General features: G+C 41.6%; 1 protein-coding gene across 5 annotated transcripts in view; it reads left to right on the plus strand.

Moving 5' to 3' along the window:
• The window catches only part of USP54 (ubiquitin specific peptidase 54), a 121,120-nt gene that overhangs the window by 45,281 nt on the left and 57,922 nt on the right, over positions 1-17,917 (plus strand). For all 5 annotated transcript variants that reach the window (XM_081955246.1, XM_081955247.1, XM_081955243.1 and 2 more), the window contains 4 exons: positions 3,365-3,499; positions 8,941-9,054; positions 9,172-9,254; positions 16,129-16,234. In XM_081955246.1, coding sequence (XP_081811372.1) covers positions 3,365-3,499; positions 8,941-9,054; positions 9,172-9,254; positions 16,129-16,234 — 438 coding nt within the window. The remainder of the gene's footprint in view (positions 1-3,364; positions 3,500-8,940; positions 9,055-9,171; positions 9,255-16,128; positions 16,235-17,917) is intronic.

Below are 17,917 nucleotides of genomic sequence, written 5' to 3' on the forward strand. Positions count from 1 at the left end.
GAGGGCACCTGCCCTCCCTCAGCAGATGGCACCATGGCAGAAAACTGGGCAGTGGCCAACCGATGGATTGACCTCCCCACCGGTTCCAGTCTCCCCTGCAATGCCCCAAATGGTTCTTACCCCACCTTCCTACCGAGAAGCAATCTCCAAAATGGAAGAAGGGTTTACCAAAGGGAGGCCTGCAGGATGGATGGCAGGAAAATGTGCACCTGCAATGCCCCAACTGGTTCTTACCCCACCTTCCTACAGAGAAGCAATCTCCACCATGGAAGAAGGGATTACCAAAGAGAGGCCTGCAGGATGGGAAGCGGGACAAGGTGCATCTGCAATGCCCCAAAAGGTTCTTACCCCACCTTCCTACAGAGAAGCAATCTCCACAATGGAAGAAGGGTTTACCAAGGGGGAAGCTGCAAGATGGAGAGCAGTCCAATGTGATGAAAGGGTTCCGAAGTTTAGAGATGTAACTAGGTTCCTTTCCTCATGGGGGCCAATAAAATGCCACCATTGCTGTCAACTTGGCCACAGAGCATCAGAGTGCTTGGCTCCAGCCCCAATGCCACAACGTGCACACCAACCGCCACAGCGGTAAGAAGAAGGCCCCAGATGCCACCAGAAAAGAGTCATCTGGGCCACCAACCTCTGGAAGAGGATCCCCAACTTAAGGTGACAAAGAGTCCTACCAAGGGGGAGGCCTCGGAGGGGGAAAAGCCCAAACGACCTCTGGAAGAGGATCCCCAACTTAAAGTAACAAAAAGTCCTACCAAGGGGGAGGCCTCGGAGGAGGAAAAGGGCAAACGACCTCTGGAGGAGGATCCTCAACTTAAGGTGACAAAGAGTACTACCAAGGGGGATGCCTCGGAGAGGAAAAAGCCCAAACGTTCCTTGCCTGAACCAGCAGGGGGGAAAAAACTTTTTTTAAAAAAGCTTCTGACGAAACTTCTGACGGGAGAACAGGTTTGGAGGCGTGGCCAAGCCACCATTTTTACTACTGGTCGGGTGCGCCAGATTTTCACTACCTCTTCTGGCGTACCGGACCGTCTAGGGAGGAACCCACCTCTGGTGTAGGGTGATTCCAGGCTACAACAGGAAAGAAAATGCCCCTGAGGGACAGGAGGAAGAGCTACTACCAAGATTATGAACAGATAGAAAAAAAATGAGTGTAGTGTAGATCTGTAACTACAGAACTAGAAAACATTTCAGAAGATCCTTCCTACTTCTCACAAATATAAATGTAGGAGAAGGGAGAAGCACATTCGGACTTGTAAGATTCTGTTACTGTATGTCTACAAATTAAAATTGCCCTGCATGATTTTGGCTTCCTAGTCTGGTCTATGTTCAATGGGTGACACAGGCAGATGGGTACTCTTCCATTTTATTTCCTTGTGGGTACTATTCCCAGAAACTCAATATATCTGAGGAGGGGGGAAGTACTCTATTTAGTGTAAAGAATTATTAGCAATGAAAGCTGCCTTTGAAACCTGGTGCCTTATGCTGGAGAGTAAAAAAAAAAACATAACTACCTACCAGAATCTTGAGCATCTTTAGAAAACAGGAAATTGAATCAAAGGCAAATTTGGTGGTTGCTCTTCTCCCATTTAATTTTAAATTACATACATTGCAAGTAGCCAAAAACAAACATGCCAATGCCTTCTCCAGGAATCCAGAATTTGAATGTTTGAACACAGACTTTCTGCCTGCCAGTTTTATGCTTCCAGAAAAATATGCTGCTACCAACAGTGGGTCTGTTTGGGGAATTACAGGAACAACAACTTCAAGACAGCCATCAGAAGGAAATTGAGGCCACACCTGGCAAACATCGGACATTGGACATCACAATTCCAAGGCCTTATTTTTTGCCATTGTAATACATATTTCTTAATTCCATTCCACACTTTAACATAATTATTTTGAAATAACATAGTTATATTAGTCATGTAACACCTAGAGACTTTGTTCTCAATTAATTCTTTTTGAACTTTTACCCTCATATTTTTAACATCTTCATTTTCTCCTTATTTTATTCCAACCAGCACATCAAAATTATTTATTCCTATTCCTTCCATAAGATTTTCCAAAATTAAACCAGGTTATCAGAAAATGTCCTTAATTTATGTACTTCTTTTTTTCACATCAGCTGTTTTCTCATCATGTCCTATGTCTATGTTCAAATCTTTAAGGGCCACAATGGATAACAGTGTGAAAGCAGGCATCCTTCTCTTGTTCCTTTTTTTTAATTTCATGAGGTTTAGTCAATTCCTGTTAATTATAATTTGTGCCCTTTTAAGTACTTACTAATTTCACCAGTATAGTAATTTCCCCAAATCCATATGGTCAAAGGTCAATTTAGTTATCTCATCAAGTTCACCAGTCTTTATATTAGTTTGTTTACTTTTCCTTTTCCTTTTTAAAAATATTGAACAAATCTGCAGATAATATAGTAAATTGGGTGCAATTTGTAATACCCTAAAGACAGAAATGCAATTCAAAGACTACTGACGGGTTAAAAAAGTAGAATGAATAATATAAATAAGCAATGTGGTCTGACTCAAAGAAGACAAGTGCAAGTTGAGGCACTTGAAGTATAGTACTCAACTTGTGGGAAGGCTAGTTCTTTTTTATTATGCTATCAAGATTTACTATAACTGCTTTGCTTATTTTAAACCTTAATGTTTTTCAACTTGCCAATTTGAACTGGGGGGGGGGGAGGGAAGGGGAAATTATAATGTTGAGAATGTGTGCATGGATTATGAGAGTCTGGCAACCATCAAGGTCACCATAGCAGGTGCTTGAGAAAGAGATGGACTGTGCCCATAACAAAAGGATGTCTCATAATTGGACAATGTGATCATCCAGGATGGGGAGAAGAGGAAGCTATTGTTTAACTAGGCAAGCATTTGTGCGGGAAAACCAGAGCTAGTTTTGATTCTTCCAAAATGGTATATCCAATAATGTTTTACTTTTGAGAATGTAAAGCTCCCAAGAGTGTTTCCTTATTTTGGGTTCACTAGGCAGACAGTTGACATGCATTGTGAGGACTCCATGTTGACTATTGTGGCCTATTCTGCATAATTTAAAGGACTAGAGAAACTAGAATAATGAAGGGCAATGGGTTCCATAGGATTAGAAACAGAATCCTGTGAAGGAATTAAAGGAATTGTATATATTTGGCCTTAGTAAAACATCTATGTTAGCTTAAGTATCTCAAGAGATCTTACATAGATAGTAAATAGCTATTCTCCATCCTCCCAAAATGACAAGAGTAGTCTATATGTTAACAGTTGGGCAAACATACTTACTTTTGGTTCTTGGTCAGTAGGGTAAAAATAATTTGAGCACTTTAAAATTTCTGTTTTTATCCATCCAGGGTATCTTTAACCAGTTCCAGTGCAGCAATGACAAAGTATTACCTTCTGATGCTCTTCGTAGTGCTCTTGCAAAGACCTTTCAAGATGAGCAGCGTTTCCAGCTGGGCATTATGGATGATGCTGCAGAATGCTTTGTGAGTATAAAAGTGGTAGAAAGCTGATGAATCCTAAAAAACAATTGTGCAATTTTGCTAAGTTAGTAAAAGCTATAGTGTTTGAGGAAGCAACAAATAGTGAAGCTCCTCCCCCAAAAAACCAAACTTGTTTTTTTTTTACTAATCATATTGGTATATTTTCCTTGTTCTCTTTTTCTTTGTTTTCTTTTTCCTTGGTCATTTTATTGTTCCATTTTACTTTCATTTTGTTTAATCTTCCTTTTTATTTTTTTGGATCTTTTTTGGTTGTGAGCTGCCTAGAGAAGCCCCATGGCGAGATAGGCAGCAAGCAACAAATAACAATAACACACAAACACCAGTGAGGCACTATCTTGATGTGATTGTGGGGCTTGTGTGCTCTGAGGAAGATGAGAGCTGTGCCAGAGGTTCAGCCATACTAGATGTTCTTATCAAAGGAGTCAGACAAAGAGTGTCTCTCCCATAAAAAATATGGTGAGATGTAAATTACAGAAATCTATAACCAGCTTGGTTGCCCAGATTAACAAGGATCACACTAGATGTTGGGGTTCCTGGACATCTGATGAAAAATAGGCCTCAGGACTATTGGTTGAGCAATCAGGGCCAACAGCTGCAGAACTAAGAAATATGTTTACCCATCACAAATACACAGTGATTGAAAACTAAGAAATAATGATCTGTTATTACAGATCAAGTCCTACAAGAAGAGGATATTTCAAACAAATGCACCAGTTCTGGAAAGAACAATATCCAGAATCAGAAATAACAAAATGGAGGCTAGCAGATCAACATTGATTTATAATAACAAAATAAATTTTTCACAGAAACAGAGTTGGAAGAACTGCAAAGGTCTATCCAGGGCAGAGAAATCAAAGCCTTGCCAGAAATAATTCAGACTGCAGAGACAAACCAGGAGGAGTAGGCAGTAGAGGAACCCAGTAGCGATATAGAATTATTTTCATTTGAAAATAATTGGCATTCTCTGCCTCATAATTGAGGTTCTCTGCCTCAGAAAGAACAAAGCCCTCTAACTAAAGAAGTGGAAGAACTGAGACAAAAAATAATTGAGTATCTAGATCAGCATAAAAACATCACAATAAGGCTGCTTGCTTTGAAGCTTTGTCCAAAGAAAAAGCAAGCATAAACATTAACAGATGCAAACACTGAAATATCAAATATAAGGACAACATCACTGCAAGAAACAGTCCAACTAATGTACAGCACAGCTGCAGTATAAGGGAATATCTGGGTTGAAAATCAAAGAAAAAAACCAAACAATGAACCACCAAAATAGAAGATCAGACTGGAAATGAGATTGGCAAGCTGAAATCAGATGCAAGCAAGCTACAACAAAGGAAAGAAAGAATCTGATGATAGACTACCTGTGCTGCAAAAGAGAAGATGGCAAGGAAGTAACAGGCAGTAGAGAGAAAGCAGAGCTGCTTAATTCACTCTCTGTATCATTCTTCACACGAAAAGAAATTATAACCCAACCTACCAAAAACATAACTGTAGAAGAAAGACTAATAATAAAAATTAAAATAAGCAAGAAAATGGTAAGAGAACACCTGTCTGATCTTAATAAATATAAATCACCTAACAGATTACATCCCAGAGTTCTGAATGAGCTGGCAGATGTTATCTCAGAACAATTGTATCATATCTTTCAAAATTCTGGAGCACCGAGGAACTATCCGAAAATTGGAAATAAGCCTGTGGTTCCCATCTTCAAAAAAAGAAAAGAAAAAAAACAGACCCAGGAAACTATAGACCAGGTGTGTTAAACTCAAGGAAGGAAATAGCAAAGGATCGGCCCATGGTGCCTCTGGCAGCCAAATCCGTTTAGCAGTCAAAGCTGTTTTCAGCCTAGACGGCTTCCTGTAGCACTCTGCTGGCCAAAACAGGGCCTGTTTTGGCCAGCAAAGTGCTGTAGGAAGTCCTGTTTTGGCCTGCAGGTTGCTGCAGAAGGCATATGTCCCTTCTTCATCCCTTCCCCAGCCGGCCCGCGGAGGAGAAATACAATGCTGATCTGGCCCTCAAAGAAATCCAGTTTGACACCCCTGATGTAGACCAATCAGCCTAATATCAATACCTGGGAAGATGTTGGAAAAGATAATCAAAAAACAGATCTACGAACATCTAGAAACAAATGAAGTATAAGAAGTACTAGAAGTTAATATGGATTGTTAAAAACAGATAATGCCAAACCAATCTTATTTCATTCTTTGATAAACTGACTAGTAGACCAGTGAAATGCTGTGGATATAACATACAGTAGTGGCCCAAATTGTGGAAACCTTTTGGGAAAAGTGTATTTTTGAGGTTTCATGGCTAATAGCACCACTTTTGGGGGAGTAGTATCATAAAATTATATTTCAATGGAAAGATAATTTAATCAAGAATGTAATGCAACAAAGTTTGTTCGATTATCTGTATTCTATGAAAAGTTATATCCAAATAACCAGAAAAAGGAAGAACAACTTGCTTAAGTTGATATGAGGTAGCTTTTCTTTATTTCTTTCACATTGTAACAGCTGCAGAACTAAAAAACTTGGTTCACTCCATGGAAAGACATTGTAAGGTCGTAATTCATGATAAAGGTTACCCAACTAAGTATTAACTGACATGGTGATAATTTTTGTATATCTCATTTTTTCTATGGTGATAATTTTTGTATATCTCATTTTTTCTATGTGTTTCATTTTTCTACTTTATAACTGCTATTCTAATAGCAAATCCTTGATAAAAGTTATTGCATTACATTCTTGATTTCCACAATTTTGGCCATTACTATACTTAGATTTCAGTAATTTGACAAAGTAGACCACAGCTTACTTCTTAGTAAGCTAGAAAAATGTGGGATTGACGGCATCACTTCCAGATGGATTTGTAAGTGGCTGACAAACTGTACTCAACAAGTAGTCCTCCTTAACAGTACTACATCTACATGGAGGGAAGTGGGGTACCACAAGGTTCCATCTTAGGCCTAATACTTAGTATCTTCATAAATGACTTGGGCGAGGGAATAGAAGGGGAACTCAAATTTGCAGAAGACACTAAGCTAGGAAGAATTGCCATCATCCCACAAGACAAGCTCAGGATCCAAACTTGAACACTGGGCTCTATCCAACAAATGAAATTTAATGTGGAGAAAAGCAAGGTTTTACACTTAGGCAGGTACAAGTGCAGATTAGGCAAAACCTGGCTCAAAAGCAGTAACTGTGAGAGGGACTGTGGAGTACTAGTGGACGATCACTTAAATATGAGCCAGCAGTGTGCGGCAGCAGCCAAAAAAGCTAATATAATACTTGGTTACGTAAACATAGGCATAGAATCAAAATCACGTGAAATATTAGTACTGCTTTATAAAACCTTAATAAGACCATATCTGGAATACTACATCCAGTTTTTGTCACCACATTACAAAAAAGATGTTGAGACTTGAAAAAAAGTGCAGAGAAGAACAACTAGGATGATTAAAGGCCTGAAGAACATGAAGAATGGTTGCAGGAACTGGGTATGGCTAGTCTGGAGAAAAGAAGGACTAGGGATGACTTGGTAGCAGTGTTCCAGGATCTGAGGGGCTGACACAAAGAAGAGATACTTTTCCAAAGTACCAGAAGGCAAGACAAGAAGCAATGGATGGAAACTAATCAAGGAGAGAACCAACTTCCTAACAGTAAGAAAAATTAACCAGTGGAACAACTTGCCTTCATTACTGGAAATGTTTAAGAAGAGATTGGATAGCCACTTGTCTCAAATTTTATATGGACTCCTGCTTGAGCAGAGTGTTGGACTAGATTCTAGAAGACCTCCAAAATACCTTCCAGCTCTATTCTGATTGATTTGATTATCTCTCATATTCTGAGTGTTTTATCACTTTATAATATACTATACTTGCAGACAGGTAGTTCTGAACGATTAGTGGTTATCACCAGTCCTCAGGATTCTGGCTGTCCAGCACCATGTAGTCACATTATCATGATCTGAGTGCTTGACAAGTGGCTTGCCTTACAACCAGTTGCAGTACCCCACAATCACATGATCCCCATATGCAACCTTGTGTGCCAGTTTTCCCTGAAAGTCAGTGGGAAAGTCTTCAGGAAAGGTCACAAGTAATTATTACAACTCTCACCCAGCATGTACCCTCCTCAAATTTATTTATGCTTCCCTCGCATAACCCCATACACCAATTCACACCCTTCTCAATCTTCCCTGTATCTCCCTCACATTCTCACACACTCTTCTTGAGCTTCATTATGCCTCCCACATATACTCATATACCCCATTGCTCCCCTCCATGCCCTCCTTGTATCTTGCCACGTCTCCCTCATTCCCCTGGGCACCATCCCTGAGCCTTCCCAGTACTTCCTTGCACCCTCTTGTGCCCCTTGCCAGCCACTAACCTTTCTGCTTGCAAACCACCTGGGACTTGCAACTTGGTTGCAGGACTAATTGGGTAGTGGGAAGCTAGTGGGATGTTGCCTTGCCTGACTGGGATTTGGTTAACAATGGCAAGAGGGACTGCAGAGCTTGTTCTCACACTTGATGATTACATTGTTTAGCAAAAGAAATCCAGTTGCAATTGATAGAGGACTATCTGCATTAAAAGAAAATATCAGGAAACAAATACTACAAAATAGGTTATGAAAATACTTTTCATAATTTCCTAGGAAGACAGTTTCTAATATTGTATTCCCTTATTACAAATATGATTATTGTGCTCTTAAAATGTCAAAACAAACTCATTATTTTGTTTAATTTCAATGTCCTTAATTGTATATTATTCCCAGGGTCAGTAAATGTAAGGGTACTGATTTAAGAGCTGACCAGCTGCTACGATGATGCAATGATGCGCCGCCGTAATTATGGGAATGAGTCAGTTTTCTGGCTTTAAGAGCCTATATAATAATAATAAGAGGTCTGTTAGGGTATCTCTCTCTCCCCCTATGTGTTCTTCCCTGCTGTAAAATTACTCACAGTAAATACTGATTGTTGACTTCTGCCTATAGTACGTGTATGCATAGTAAATATTCTTTTGTAGATAAAACCACTATTTCCTACAATAGGAAATAGTTTTATTGTTATTGCTCCTGGGTTGTCTTATGTAATAAAGCTGTGTGCACTCTGACAGTAAAGCAACTTGAAGTCTTCAGCAATTGATGTGTAATTTGACTATTTAGTTAAAACATTACATGTATGCCAAACCTAATAAAATGTTAAAGCTTGACATAATGAATAATAAGTATTTTACTCTACTTTTGTAGAAAGTTCATAAGTGTCATATATCTACTATATGAGCTGGTGTCAAAAAATGTCACTTCTAGTTTTTAAATGAATTTTATAATGTTTAGAAGCAAATTTCATACAACTCTAAATGATAAATTTCAATTATTTTAAATATTAACCTTCATTTCCTTTTCCTGTTTTCCTGGATGTAGGAGAACCTCTTAATGAGGATTCATTTCCACATTGCAGATGAATCTAAAGAAGACATCTGCACTGCCCCACATTGTATTTCACATCAGAAATTTGCAATGACCTTGTTCGAACAGGTAAAGAAAAACAACAATCCTAAATTATATTAATTCTGAAATGAAGAAATAGACTTGGAAATGAGCAAAATAATATTTTCTTCTGTTAATATCTAATCATTTATTTATTTGATTTAGTGTGTCTGTACCAGTTGTGGTGCTACTTCTGACCCATTGCCCTTCATCCAGATGGTGCATTATATTTCAACTACTTCACTCTGGTGAGTCTCAAGCTTTTTGCAAAAAAAAAAAAAAGAAGAAGAAGAAATTCCTTGGTTTAATTCCCCCCCTTTTTTCTACTTGAATGAATTAGCCTTCATAAGTAAACCAGACAGGACACACAAACAGACTAGCTAATTCTCCTTTATTGTAAGGCTACGTTAACATACTCTTGTACAACTTTCCTGCTGTTTCATTTATAGCCTGAGAATTTATGAGTATGTTGTTTCCCTGGAGCAAAAATCAAAGATTTTACTGAGAACCTTTCACAATAACCCCACAGATTACTACCCCTTTCTTCTCCTACACCAATGACACAATAATGAATCTAAAAACAATAATGAGATTATGAACAGCTAGGGAAGAAAGTTAAAGAATTAGGAGCATAAATGGAGGTTTCATCTATACTTCCAACAAAAGGCCAATATCCAATAACTAATCATATAGAGTTAGGAGTAAATATAAAGAAGAAGAAAAAAAAGGAAAAACACAATGAAATAGGGAATGATGGAAAGGATGGAAAACCCATTTACAAAGTAGGAGATATAACAAATATACCCAACAATATAAGACATAGTCCTCGACTTATGACCTAAATTGAGCCCAAAATGTCTGTTGTTAAATGAGACATCTTTTAAGTGAGTTTTGCTCCATTTTATGACCTTACGGTTGTTAAGTGAATCTGGCTTCCCCGTTGCTTCTCAGAAGTTTGCAAAAGGGAATCACATGACCCTGGAATGCTGCAATGGTCATAAGTATGAATCAATCACCAGACATCTGAATTTTGATCATGTGACCATGGGGATGCTGCAAAGGATGTAATTGTGAAAAACTGACATAGGGCACTTTTTAAAATTCCATTGTAACTTTGAATGGTCACTAAATGAACTGTTGTAAATCGAGGGCTATCTGTGTACCTCAAAGTAATAATAATAATAATAATAATAATAATAATAATAATAATAATAATAATAATAATAATAATAATAATAATAATAATAATAAATATTTATTTCTTAGCCGCACCCTCTCCCGAAGGACTCGGGGCGGCGTACAATAAAACATATAAAATACATATCTAGACAAGACATACATATAACAAAGACGTATACTAAGACGTGTACAAGGAGGAGGTGGGCTGGTGAATAAAAACAATTAAAATCACGATGTTTAAAAACCCCTAAATAAATAAATACAATTAAATTACACAAATAAAAAACCTGTCAGGAGCGATATAGTTAGATCATAGTTGAGCCAGGCCAGCTGCTTGGAATAGGTGGGTCTTGAGCTTTACACGGAAGGAGCGGAGGTCAGAGGTATTCCTAATATCCGGAGGGAGGTCATTCCACAGGGCTGGGCCCGCCACAGAGAAGGCTCTACTCCTAGGCGCCGCCCCTCGGCACTGTCTGGTGGACGGCACCTGGAGGAGACCCTCTCTGTGCGAGCGGATTGGTCGCAGGGATGTATGGGGCAGAATACGATCCCGCAAGTAACTAGGTCCTGAGCCATGGAGTGCTTTAAAGATCGTTATCAAAACCTTGAAACGCACCCGATAGACCACAGGAAGCCAGTGCAGCTCGCGCAGGAACGGTGTCACATGGGAGTACCTAGTACTCCCCATAATTACCCGCGCGGCTGCGTTCTGGACCAACTGTAGCCTCCGGGTGCATTTCAAGGGAAGCCCCATGTAGAGAGCGTTACAGTAGTCCAAGCGGGACGTCACCAGCGCATGAGTGACTGTGCGTAAGGCGTCCCGGTCCAGTAGGGGGCGCAATTGGCGCACCAGGCGGACCTGGTGGAACGCCCCCCTAGCCACGGCTGTCACATGGTCATCCATGGACAGCCGGGCATCCAGGAGGACGCCCAAATTGCGCGCCCGCTCCACGGGGGCGAGTTGAATGCCCCCGATGGCCAAAGATGGGATTAATTGGCTGAACCGGGGAGCCGGTACCCACAGCCACTCCGTCTTGGAGGGGTTGAGTTTGAGTCGGTTGTCATCCATCCAGACCCGTACGGCTTCCACACACCGGGACATCACTTCGACGGCCTCGTTGGGGTGGTTCGGGGTGGAAATGTATAGCTGAGTATCATCAGCGTACAGATGATATCCCAACCCGAAACCACGGATGATCTCACCCAGCGGCTTCATATATGTGTTGAACAGGAGTGGCGAGAGGACCGACCCCTGTGGTACCCCGCAAGTAAGGGGGCGTAGGGTCGACCTCTCCTCCCCTGCCAACACACGTTGCGTCCGGCCGGAAAGGTAGGAGCCGAACCACCGCAAAACGGTGCCCCGGACCCCCAACCCCTCCAGCCGGCGCAACAGGATACCATGGTCGATGGTATCAAAAGCCGCCGAGAGGTCTAATAGGACCAGGATAGAGGAACAACCCCTATCTCTGGCCCTCCAGAGATCATCCACCAACGCGACCAAGGCTGTCTCCGTGCTGTGACCGGGGCGGAAGCCGGACTGGCGCGGGTCTAGATAATCATTTTCCTCCAGATGTCGTGGAAACTGGTAAGCCACCACACTCTCTACAACCTTCGCCAAAAAGGGAAGGTTGTAGACAGGACGATAATTGGCCAGCTCCAAAGGGTCCAGGGAAGGCTTCTTGAGCAAGGGTCTCACCACCGCCTCTTTCAAGGCGGCCGGGAGAGATCCCTCGCTCAACGAAGCGTTCACTAGGCCCAGGAGCCAGTCTCGTGTAACCTCCCAGGATGCCAGTACAAGCCAGGAGGGGCACGGGTCGAATAAACATGTGGTGGGTCGCAGTCGTCCACGCATTCTGTCCAAATCCTCGATGGCAACCAAGTCAAACTCCTCCCAGGTCGATTCCTCAAGACTAGCCACGGACGTCTCCATTGGACCACTGACAGGGACCCAATCCTTCCGGATTTGAGCGATTTTATCCTGCAGATATTTCCCAAATTCCTCTGCCCTGCCCTGTAGAGGGGCCTCCCGCGGCCTCTGAAACAAGAGGGAGCGGGACACCCGAAACAGGGCGGCAGGGCGGTTCTCTGCGGATGCAGTGAGAGTGGCACAATATTGACGTTTGGCCACTCTCAATGCCACAAGGTACGTCCTTAAATGGGCTCGTGCCTGTGTTCGATCAAATTCGGAACGGGAGGATCTCCAACGACTCTCTAGACGTCTCTTGCGGCATTTCATCACCCTTAGCTCCTCGGTAAACCAAGGGGCCAGGGTGGATCGTTGCCGCCGGAGAGGCCGCAAAGGCGCCACCCGGTTCAAGGCCCCGGTAGTCGCATTATTCCACGCGATTACCAGGTCCTCTACCCGGGGGCGGGTCAGGGTTAGAGGAGGTGGCCCAAGCTCCGTCTGGAACCTATCTGGTTCCATCAGGTGCCTGGGGCGGAACCCTCTAGTGCTTTCCGTTTCCGCCTCCCCGCAGCGGGAGGTAGCACCAGGGAAGTCAAGTCGAAGGAGTGAGTGATCTGACCATGACAGGGGAGTGATGGTTAAATCCCCTCCTCCCAGATCACTCAACCACTGGCCAGAGACAAAAACAAGGTCCAGGGTGTGTCCTCCCTCGTGTGTCGGGCCCTGAATCAATTGAGTCAGGTCCATGGCTGTCATGGAAGCCATGAACTCCCGAACCCCCTCTGATGCTTCTCCCACCGATGGCAGGTTAAAATCCCCCATCACTAAAAGTTTGGGGGTCTCAACCGCCACCAATGCGATCAGCTCGAGGAGTTCAGGCAGGGCCGCTGATGTATAGCGAGGAGCCAGGTATACTATCAGCAGGCCCAACTGTCTCCCAGGGCCCCATTTCACAACAAGGGATTCACATCCGGACGTCTGTGGCACAGTGGACTCCCTCGGCTCTAAGTCCTCCCGAATAATTGCTGCTACCCCACTGCCCCTTCCCTGGGCCCGAGGCTGGTGAAATGCTCGGTAGCCTGGTGGGCACATTTCCACGAGGGGAAGACCTCCCTCGTGGCCCAACCAGGTCTCCGTTATTCCCGCGAGGTCCGGCTCCCCCTCTAAAATTAGATCGTAAATGAGGGGGGCCTTGTTAACAACGGACCTTGCATTGCATAACAGCAGCCTCAGGCCCTGGGTCTGTAACTCTTGACCACCTAGAACGCGGGGGTTGGTACAAGCGACCAGGTGTAACCAGCATCCACGGTCTCCCAACGGACTGTAAGTTCTTAATCTGTCCTCGTATCTGCCCCTCCCTGCGACCGTTGGAATTAAAGAGCCCTGTATAGGAACGATATCCTCCCCTCCTCCTCCCTTCCGCTCCTTCTGCTTGCGATCACACCTGGAGACCCGGCTCTCTCATCGCTCCTGACCTGACCCACCCGCCCCACAACCCCTGAACCCCCACCCCTACAAATTTTTAAAAAACAACTAACTAAAACCCCCCTAAGTCTCCACTTCCTCCACCTCTCGAGATTAATAAATCCATCATCAAGGTGGGCCCTCGAAAGGGCGGAGGGCCACACCTGCGAGAGGGGGGACTCCCGCAGTAAGATCAGGTCTGACCTTAAATACATTAAAGGACTTAAATGCCTATACACAAATGCTCAAAAGTTAAGGAACAAACAGGGTGAACTTGGAGTACAAGTACATGAAGGTATAGTTGCCATTACTGAAACAGTGGGATGAAACTCATGACTAGAATGGACTGATGTAAGGATACAAACTATTCAAAAGAAATAGATCTAATAAAAGAGGAGCTGGAGTTGCATTACACATAAAAGTTCACTACTTCCCTATAGAAATCCACAAAACCAAGGATGAAAACCTCCTAGAATGCATATTGGTCAATATGAAAGGAAAAAAGAATGAATTGTTATAGGAGTATATTACAGACCACCCAATGAAGCAGAAGAAATAGATGAATGTTTTGCTAAACAACTAACAAATGTGTGTACCAACATACCACAGTAGTAATGGAAGACTTTAACTGCCTTGATATCAACTGGAAGATAAACTCGGCAGCTAGTGGGAGATCAAACAGATTCTTTAACAACCTAGCTGACAATTTTGTCATCCAAAATATAGAACTAGAGGAAAAGCTATAACGAATCTAATTCTTACTAATAGAGAAGTGATAGAGAGAGTTAAACTTTGGGCAAGAGTGACCATGTCATATTGGAATTCACTATAATGCAAATACAATCAATAGAACATAATCCAGCCAGTGTCTTACATTTTAAAAGAGCTGATTTTAACAAACTCAGAGAAGAGCCTAAGAAAAATTTCATGGATGAAAATCCTAAAGGGAAAAACAACTTGAGAAGCATGGGAAACACTGAAAAATATGATCATAAAAGCCTAGTCAAACACAATTCCACTAAAAAGAAAAACAAGAAATCTAAGAAGAAATCAGCACAGTTGCACAAATATCTCGCTGATAAACTAAAAGACAAAAAAGGACAAATACAAAATATGGAAAGAGGAACACATACTATTTTTCGGAGTATAAGACGCACCTTAGTTTTTTGGGAGGAAAATAGCGGAGGGGGGAGTTCTGCTTACCAGGTATTCATTTTTATTCCCATAACACCAGAAAAACAAGCAAACACAATAGTATAATAAAATGACACTTTTTGCCACTATTTTTCTTTCCCCAGGTGGCGGGGGAAACTCTTAATATGCTTAACTAGATGTCTGGGCATTCAGCCAAAAGCACTTCACACCTATAAAAATGTAACAAAGCTCAATCAACAAACTAGCCCAGCGCTTGCCTGAAGGAATCCATTGAGAAAACCGATAGCAAAAATAGAATAGAATAGAATAGAATATTTATTTCTTAGCCGCACCCTCTCCCGAAGGACTCGGGGCGGCGTACAATAAAACACATAAAATACAAAATACAAATACAAATCTGGACAGGACATACATATAACAAAGACATATATAAGACGTATACAAGGAGGAGGTAGGCTGATGGCTAAAAAAAAACAATTTAAAAGTCACAATATTTAAAAACCCCAATAAATAAATTCAATTGAATTACACTAATAAAAACCCGTCAGGAGCGATATAGTTAGATCATGGTTGAGCCAGGCCGGCTACTTGGAATAGGTGGGTCTTGAGCTTAACTCGGAAGGAGTTGCCCTTAAATTAAAGGGATTATCCCCAAAAGAATAGAAATCACATAGTCACAGGAACTGTCTGCCTTGCCCTTGAGAGGATTATATCCCAAAAATAGAAACTGAACAAAAGAAATACCTCTTAAGGCAGTCTTCAAATCTTTAGTTTCTCCCAGCTGGAACGAACCGGAAAATTAGTATGCTGCAGTCAAAATATTCAAAGGTGTTTTTTTCAGCCCTAATGAGTTGCTAACGAGTAAAGTGATCTTCCAATTCCGTGCTTTGCCTGAACCGCTTCACTCATTAGCACCTCATTAGTGCTGGAAAAAAGCTTCCAAAAAGCTACATTTGGAGTATAAGACACACCCAAATTTTCAGCCTCTTTTAAGGGGGGGTGCATCTTATACTCTGCAAAAAATATGATAACTAAGGCAGAATATTAGCAGATAGCCCAAATCGGCAAAGATGAAGTCAGGAAACAAAGGCTCAGAATGAACAGACTTGCAACAAAAGTCAAAGATGCCAACTAGACGAAATCAAAGGCTGTGCATTCATCGGAGATAAAGCATCACAAATTTCATCTCAGAATTGAAAAGCCGACAGAATAACCAGGAGATATGTCAGGCATTAAAGTTCAATTTGCACTCCAATCTTGATTGATTGAGGCAAAGATTTTATTTAGGTGTGCATTTGTTGAACCTGTAAAATGAAATGCTGTTCTTTCATGACAGATCTCAAGAAGCAGCAACAGGTTTAGATATTGTTTATAAAGAAATTTTTTTTTCTTGTTTTATACTTTTAAAACATTTAAAGCAATCAGGCCATTTGCATGCTGGAAAGACGAGACAAACCGACACCTGATATGTTTGGAGAGCTGCTACAAAATGCCAGCACAATGGGAGACATGAGAAACTGTCCGGTTTGTATACATCATTTATATTTAGTAGAAGAAATAGCCCGAATGGGGGTGGGGGAGTATGCACTGAAAGCTGCTGTCAGGGTTCCTGAAAACCGCAACTCCAATGAAACTCCAAGACAGGCATTTTCTCAAAGCTCCCTTTTATTAGAGTAGGCACATCTGGGAAAACCTGAATCTGAGAGTTTCGGATTTTCCCTCAGTAAGTCAAAAGTCCAAACCCATCCCATCTACTCCTCAGTCCATCACATGGTCCAATCCTAATCCATCCCAACTCGAGACATCACTCCAACCACTCCTTCTCCAGATGCATGAATACCATAACCTTGACCGAAAAGAGGAATGCTATTTTATCTCACTACGCCCCTCTACCAAATCCCCCCTCCTGCTTTCCCAGGCACAAGAATGTGGCAGCGCGGAAGCATCTGTGTTAATATGCCTTCCAAAGCTGACAGCTGCTTTTGAGTTGAGAGGTTTTTAGTATGCAATTTGTCAGTACAAGTAATTTGCAAGTTACCCCCACAATTGACTTTGAAATTTATGTTGTTAAGAGAGTTTGCCCCATTTTATGACTTTTCTCATCACAGTTGTTAAGTGAATCACTGTATTTGTTCAGTTAGTAATGTTGTTAAGTGAATCTGGCTTTTCCATTGACTTTGCTTGTCAGGAGGTCACAAAAGGGGATGATGTGACCCTGGGACACTACAACCGTCATAAATATGAGTCAGTTGCCAAGAGTCTGAATTTTGATAACGTGACCATGGGGATGCTGCAATGGTCGTAAGTGTGAAAAATGCTCATGTCAAATGCTTTTTTCATGAACTGACTGAACTGAATGAACTGTTGTAAGTCATTGACTTAGAACCACAGTTGGGACAAGAATTTCCATTGCTAAGCATGATGGCTGTTAAATGAGATACCCAATTTTACAATTACAGTTGTTAAGCAAATCATTGCAGTTGTTAAGTGAATCACTGACCTGTGCTGAAGTGCCTGATCATGTGACTGAGTCGGTGCTGGGATGATCGTGAGGGTTGGTCGTAAGTCACTTTTTTCAATGACATTGTAACTTCGAACAGTCATTAAACAAATGGTTGTTAGTCAAGGACTATGTGTATACTAAATAGATTTATCATTATATATTACTCTGGGGATTGAATTCACCCTGAAAATCCTTAGTCCAACTAAAAGAACATTTTTTTTAGAAAGTGGTGCATCCTCTGACAGGGCTTTTAAATGTATTGCAATCTTTTCCAATCTCTTTGTGCTGGAACAACAGCTACAAAATGTTGCAGCTATGGCAGGTTGAGATAGCTATTCAGAGTGGGTAGGACAAAGTCCCACCCTGCCCTTGACATACAGATGGATCAGTGTGCAGAAAGTATAAGGAGAGCAAGTTAGCCTTTTAGGTATTTTCTTTTTGATGCAATCATGGAATTACACAATAGGCAGTTCAACAGAGCTGGAAACTAACCAGAACCAAGCCAAAATGGGTAAAACTAAGTGATATTCATAAAAGTACTACAAATATTTCACTTCTATAGAGTAAATTACATAATGAAAACATACAAACTGATTAACTAAAACTTAGCTTAACTGTAATATGCATATGTTCTTAAAAAGTCTAATTCAAAATTATCCTTTCCCTTACCATCATTCTCTTTTAAATATTTTAATGAGGGGGTC

Source organism: Natrix helvetica (assembly GCF_964273705.1).
Source record: "Natrix helvetica genome assembly, chromosome: 5".
Lineage (NCBI taxonomy): Eukaryota > Metazoa > Chordata > Lepidosauria > Squamata > Natricidae > Natrix > Natrix helvetica.